The sequence below is a fragment of the Psammomys obesus genome, unplaced genomic scaffold, assembly GCF_907164565.1.
Source record: "Psammomys obesus unplaced genomic scaffold, mPsaObe1.curated_primary_1811, whole genome shotgun sequence".
Classification (NCBI taxonomy): domain Eukaryota; kingdom Metazoa; phylum Chordata; class Mammalia; order Rodentia; family Muridae; genus Psammomys; species Psammomys obesus.
Genome location: NW_026586383.1, coordinates 8,500,173 through 8,506,250, shown reverse-complemented (window position 1 = coordinate 8,506,250; position 6,078 = coordinate 8,500,173). Strand labels below are relative to the sequence as shown.

The 6,078-nt window shown below is 53.5% G+C and overlaps 1 protein-coding gene across 3 annotated transcripts; it reads left to right on the top strand.

Moving 5' to 3' along the window:
• The first annotated feature begins 21 nt into the window (after nucleotides 1–21).
• On the top strand, nucleotides 22–4,490 carry Myd88 (MYD88 innate immune signal transduction adaptor). 3 transcript variants are annotated; one of them, XM_055601672.1, is made up of 7 exons: nucleotides 22–288; nucleotides 407–893; nucleotides 1,515–1,649; nucleotides 2,039–2,219; nucleotides 2,381–2,472; nucleotides 2,721–2,896; nucleotides 3,337–4,490. In XM_055601672.1, exons 2-6 carry the CDS (start codon nucleotides 566–568, stop codon nucleotides 2,873–2,875), a joined length of 891 nt encoding a protein of 296 aa, XP_055457647.1. In that variant the 5' UTR covers nucleotides 22–288; nucleotides 407–565; the 3' UTR covers nucleotides 2,876–2,896; nucleotides 3,337–4,490. The 3 variants fall into 3 exon arrangements, with proteins under 3 accessions (XP_055457647.1, XP_055457645.1, XP_055457646.1); XM_055601670.1 differs by having other exon boundaries at nucleotides 2,721–4,490; XM_055601671.1 differs by lacking the exon at nucleotides 22–288 and having other exon boundaries at nucleotides 387–893; nucleotides 2,721–4,490.
• The last annotated feature ends 1,588 nt before the right edge of the window (nucleotides 4,491–6,078 follow it).

The window sequence follows — 6,078 nt, the reverse complement described above, 5'->3', positions numbered from 1 at the left end:
AAAGAAAGAAAGAAAGAAAGAAAGAAAGAAAGAAAGAAAGAAAGAAAAGAAAACAGAGGCACCACTTGCGCCAGATGGATAAAGGCAGCTTGAGCTTCACGTTGCTACTTCCAAAGCCAGTCTGCGCCTCTTACCAGAATATAGGTTATCGTATGGGAGGGCTGTAAACAACGCTGATCCCCCTCACCACGCGTAGCCAGCACTACCCAGTCGCCCAGGTTTGGTGAGCGCGGAGAGATAGACAGATGTCAGAGGCGTTTGTCCAGATTCTCACGCCTTCAAGAGGAGGTGAGCAAAGTTTAGAAACACGAGTCGGGGGGGCGGGGCGGGATTCAAACCTGTATTCAGACTCCTTCCCTCCCTCCTTTCCTCCTTCCCTTGCTCCCTCTCTCTCGCCCCCTCCCAGGGCAGTGGCAGGGCACCCCAACTGCTCTCCAGTGCGGACTCCGGATTCTAGCAAGGGGCGGAGCTTCTCGGAAAGCGAAAGAAGGAGGGCCTGACAGGAGTCGTAGGGGAAGTAGGAAGCTCAACAAGGCCAGCGCACCGGGGTCGGGGGTGGCTCGCCATGTCGGAAAGAAGCCCTCGCGTGGGATCCGTGCGCCTGGACTCCTCCATGTACTCCCTCCCCTTGGCCGCGCTCAACGTGGGAGTGCGGCGCCGCCTCTCGCTGTTCTTGAACCTACGGACGCTGGTGGCGGCCGACTGGACCTCGCTGGCGGAGGAGATGGGCTTCGAGTACTTGGAGATCCGAGAACTGGAGAGTCGCCCCGACCCCACCCGCAGTCTGTTGGATGCCTGGCAGGGGCGCTCTGGCGCGTCGGTCGGTAGGCTACTAGACATGCTGACGCTGCTGGACCGTCAAGATATACTGCTGGAACTGAAGGACCTCATCGGTGAGGAAGCACGTTTCCTGGCCTTGTGCCGGAGGCTGGCCTTAGCGTATCAATTTTTCTGGGGTGAGCTGGGGAGGGAGGGCTCAAGAACCCTAAGACAGGGAAGGGATGTGGAATGGGCCTTCAGTTGGCCCAGGAATCAGTATCTGCTTTTCTAGGGGTATCTCAGTTGTGTGAGGAGCACAAGTGAGGGACTAAAGGCCCCCCTGTCACTCAACACAACGCCCCTGCCCACACAGTTGGGTACACCTTGCTAGATGGGGGTCACCATCCCCACTGGGCACTAGTGAGGTGCCTGGGCCCTTCTGGAAATCAAGCCTGTGCTCCCACTGCCTTGCACCCTGCAAGATGCCCAGCTTGGTATCATTCTCAGGAGCGTTAGAAAGGGGGTGCAGGATGAAGTGTCAGAGATGCAGGGGTCAACCTGACTCTGGAGGTCTCCCAGGTGCCCATTTTGGGAGGGTCGGAAAGGGAGTGTCAGTTTGTCAGAGCTGTAGAGCTGCCGGTGCACCAGTGGCTGAAGAAGGCCCAAGTAGGCCCATGGAACAAACATGGTATTCTGAGTGTGTACAGCAGCTGGGGCAGCAGAGAAGCCTTCTACACCCTGTCTCTTCTCCACAGAGGATGACTGCAGGAAATACTTAGTAAATAAGCAGAAGCAGGAGTCTGAGAAGCCTTTGCAGGTGCCCAGAGTGGAAAGCAGTGTCCCACAAACAAAGGAGCTGGGCGGCATCACGACTCTTGATGACCCCCTGGGTAAGGGCCCCTCGTTGTTCCCCTGGATAGAACAGGTGGGCCACAGCCCCGGAATGTGTGTCGTGTCGAGCGTGGATATTGGAAGCAGGTGGATGGACCTGGGACCTGGGCAAGTCACTCATTCTTTCAGAGCCTTGATTTCCCCATCCAAGAAATGGGGCAATCGCAGTCCTATCTCAGAGTGGGTCAGAGACTGGCACAGCAGGCCCCCATCACGGTTTAACCCAGATTTCATCTGGGAGGGCGCTATCTTTCCGCTGGTGGGAAGGGCATGGGTATGACATCACTTTGGGATGGGTGAAGGCCCAGATTCCCTTTAAGACTCCGGGCTGGGCTCCTTCCAGACTTTCTTCAGGAGGCTGACCGGTTCTCTTGTCCCCTGTCCTCAGGACAGACACCGGAGCTTTTCGACGCCTTCATCTGCTACTGCCCCAGTGATATTGAATTTGTGCAGGAGATGATCCGGCAGCTCGAACAGACAGACTATCGGCTGAAGCTGTGTGTGTCCGACCGTGATGTCCTGCCAGGCACCTGCGTCTGGTCCATTGCCAGTGAGCTCATTGAGAAAAGGTTGGTTGGTCATCTAAGGGGCAGGTGGGTGAGTGCATGGAACCCAGAGGTCCAGATGCTGGGATGGCCCTGCTAGCTGGGCTCTGTCTAACCTGGGTAATGTGGCGCTTGCTGAGGCCACCCTCCAGAAGGACGGTGCCTGAACTCTGCCGCTGTCTCAGGTGTCGTCGCATGGTGGTGGTTGTTTCTGACGATTACCTACAGAGCAAGGAATGTGACTTCCAGACCAAGTTTGCCCTCAGCCTCTCTCCAGGTAAGCTTAGCCCTCCTTTGGTCAGAACGGGGAGGGGAGGTGTAGCCTTAAGATGCCAGACCAAGAGTGCAAGACCAGGGCACAGCAGCCATCTGAGAGGTTGTGCCTGTTTGCGCTTCCTCACATAGTGGGTGTGGACCGTGGGTTCCTAGCTGGTGGAGAGCCGGTGGTAGCACTTGCTCTCGGGATTGCATCTGCCCTACCACAGGTAGGGGCCTGGTCCCAACAACACACTTTCTGGCCTCCAGGTGTCCAACAGAAGAGGCTGATTCCCATCAAGTACAAGGTGATGAAGAAGGAGTTCCCCAGTATCCTGAGGTTCATCACCACCTGCGACTATACCAATCCTTGCACCAAGTCCTGGTTCTGGACCCGCCTTGCCAAGGCTTTGTCCCTGCCCTGAAGATGGTCCTGGGAGTCCTAGGTCTGTCAGTCTGTCCCTGCTGTTCTGCTTGCCTCCTCTGACACTGTAGGAGGGAACCGTGGTCCGCTCATCCCTAACATCTTCTGTAGCCAGACATCATCTGGACCCTGTGTCTCAGGTCTTGAATGGAGCCTGTGACTCCAAGTGACATTCTTACTCGCCTGTTGTCAGCCAGCATAGTGATCATTGGGTTGGTGGAGTCTCAGGCCACCTGAGCTACATCTCAGCCATCTTTGGCCTCAGTGTCTCCTCCACCTGAGAGATAGGCTACGGCGATCAGGCAGGGAACATGGTGAAATGCTGCTCTGACCTAGGAGGGACAGTCTGGGCTGAAGGAGAGCTGGTTATAGGACCACATGCTGGCTGTTAAAGGCACCGCAGGCTTGCCAGGACAGCTGCTTTCACCTGTGTGCCTTAAACCCCCTTTCCTCCTCCCACAGGGCAGAGGGGAAGAGGGGCTGACTCGGAGCTGGATGCACCCATGCTGCCCTGTCTGCATCTTTGACTCCTCTCAGCCTCTGCCCATGTTCAGAGGTGACTGGCCTGAGCACCTGAGACTGCCTCTCACTCCCACCCACCCATGCCTCTGTGCACATCTCAGTTCTGTCCAGCCTCAGGTGGGATCCTGTCCTCTGAGCTGGGCCACCGGGGCCATCAGGACAGTGTCATCAGGGAACCTTCCACCCCACCCTTCGGCTCATCAAGACAGAGACTTTCTACCAACTTGCTGTACCTCAATTACCTACTTTGTTAACAAGCAGCAAAAACACAAAAACATCCTGCCCCCAGGATGGAGGCATGTGTCCCCAAACAGTCTTGTTCATGTAGATACATGTAAGTACACACATGCTCCCTCACACGCACAGGCATCTGCACACATGTGTTTCCTTTGGGACAGCTCCCAAGAATGGCTGCGTGGAAGAGTTCTACCCTCAGGGGGGTCTGGACAAGAATGGGGTACTCATGGCACAGGTAGGAGCATGTGCCTACAATTCCGGCATTTGGGAGGGTGAGGCAGGAGAACCAGGAGTTCAAAGCTATCCTTGGCTACACAAGGTCAGCTTGGGCTACATGAGGTCCTATTGCTGTCTTCCAAGAGAAGACAAAGATGTGGGCACTGGTGCTTTCTTCCCTCTCTTCCCCAGTCATTGACAGCAAAGTCTAGAAAGGCCCCAAACATGACAGCATTTGGGCCGTTAGTGAACTGAAGATTGAAAAAGGAGAAGCTCAACAGCAGAAATCAGCTGCAAGCTCAGCTGTTTGCTCCCCAGTAAGGTGGTTGGTGTATTCCTCCCAAGCTCTCTGGCATAGGGGCAAAGTCGTGGTCCCTCTCAGGGCCCACCCCTCGGTCCTGAATCCAAAAGAAAATGTGCTGCCCTCAGTGTCTCGGGAGGAATGGAGGCCCTTAGAGTAACCTCGTGAAACACTCCAGTGCTTGATAGCAGACATTTTAAAGCAATCTGGAGAAAGTGTCTTCTATGCCTGTTGTATAGACTGTATGAGAACTTCAGCGAGATAGATGGAAGAAAGGCTCATGTCTGTCCTTTGTACTTCTGCATTTGAAAGGTAAATAAAAAGTATTCTATTTTGAGAACGTGTACATGTGACTATTTGTGTTAAGGGGTGTGGGAGTGAGGGCTAGGCTATGGCTTTCTCAGGTAAGAGTAGCTGCTTTGTAACATGATGTCCCCTGGGGCTTCCAGATGGCTGAGCCCCAGCCTCATGGGCTGGCTTCAGCCGGTACCAGGTGGAGCAAGGGCTATCATCAGCTCCAGACATCTGCTTCCCCTCACCAGCCTGAGGCTTTCCTAGGTGAGACCATGTTCTAGGCCCTGCTGCTTGGATACAATGCCAAGAACTGAACCCTCAGGATCCATGTTAGACAAACTATGGCTAGATCACTGTCTAGACCTTGACTGTGATGTCACCTGTATCCGGTGGCCAGGAGCTACACATGTAATACTGATGTCACATTGTGCTCTTGAGACAGAAGGACATTGAGTGAAGAGCATAAGAACGCCGATTACCTTCCCAACTTCCTCAAGATCTGTAACTCTCAAGACAGAAAGTTTTAGAGCTAGGTGAGATGCTGTGCCAATAGTCCCAGCTACTTGTGAGACGGAGGCAGGAGAACTGCTTAAGCCCCCCTGTTTAGGAAACATAGCGAGATACTGTCAAGAAAGGTTTTAAAAATTGTTAATTTTTTTTTTTTTTGAAACAGCGATTTTCTATGTAGGTCTGACTGTCCTGGAACTTATATAGACCAGGCTGGCCTCAAACTCACAAAGGTCTACCTGCTTCTGTCTTCTGAGTGCTGGCATTAAAGACGCGTATGTCACCAAACCCAGCTCTTTAAATTTTAAAGGAACATTTGTCATTTCTGCATCTCTGAAAGTACATGTATTTCCAATCACCATTGCATTTCAGAACTTGACTTTTGAGGATCTGCTTGTTCCATAGGACCAGGACCAGGCAGAATATAAAAGCCAGTCATACTCTGTTCTAAAGGAAATTAGACTCCAGGAAAAGAATCAAGACACAAATTCAGGGGAGTCAAAACCACACTGGGACCAGATGGTAGAGGCCTGGGCAGCAGGTATGCTGGCTAGACCAAAGGCGATCTACCCTCCAAGTTTTGAAGACAGGGCACTGAGAGGTGCTAGACTGGATGGGGCAAACCTTAAGGCAGGAGACACAGGGAGGGAAAGATCTACGTGGATGAGGTAAGTGATAGGCATTTAGAAGACGGAGAATGAAATGGTCAGAGACGACCTTTGGGGCTTGGCACAGATGGCTGGAGCCGTGGACCTCGGGCTGCAGCAGGGCCCCAGCTTGGGTCTGGGCAGGAAAGAGTGTTAGACTGAAATATGTTAGGAGGAGCAGAGTAGCGATTGCCTGTGCAGTGGATTGGGCAAGTGGAAAAGCAGGGTTGCACATCTGCTTCAGGAAGCTGCTCGAAAGGAGATGAGAAAGGAAGTGGTGATGAGCCAGCAGGGTGACTGTGTGGTCTCCATGCTTCCTCTTCCCCTAGTTCAGACCCCGCTGGCCTCATTCTAGTGTACCCCACACTTGCAGCTCATCTCAGCTTTGAGCAGCCACAGTTCAAGTGCTCAGTTGCTACATGAGGCTGGTTGCCACCAGACCGAGCTGCTCTGGAAGCCTGCTACTGAAGGCCATGGTCC

What these genes read in the sequence shown, in the direction of transcription:
- Myd88 (XM_055601672.1), top strand. Translation starts at nt 566, where the DNA reads ATGTCGGAAAGAAGCCCTCGCGTGGGATCCGTGCGCCTGGACTCCTCC. An exon ending in GACTCTTGATGACCCCCTGG is followed by an intron (nt 1,650 to 2,038) that starts GTAAGGGCCCCT and finishes CCCTGTCCTCAG; the next exon opens with GACAGACACCGGAGCTTTTC. An exon ending in AGTGAGCTCATTGAGAAAAG is followed by an intron (nt 2,220 to 2,380) that starts GTTGGTTGGTCA and finishes CCGCTGTCTCAG; the next exon opens with GTGTCGTCGCATGGTGGTGG.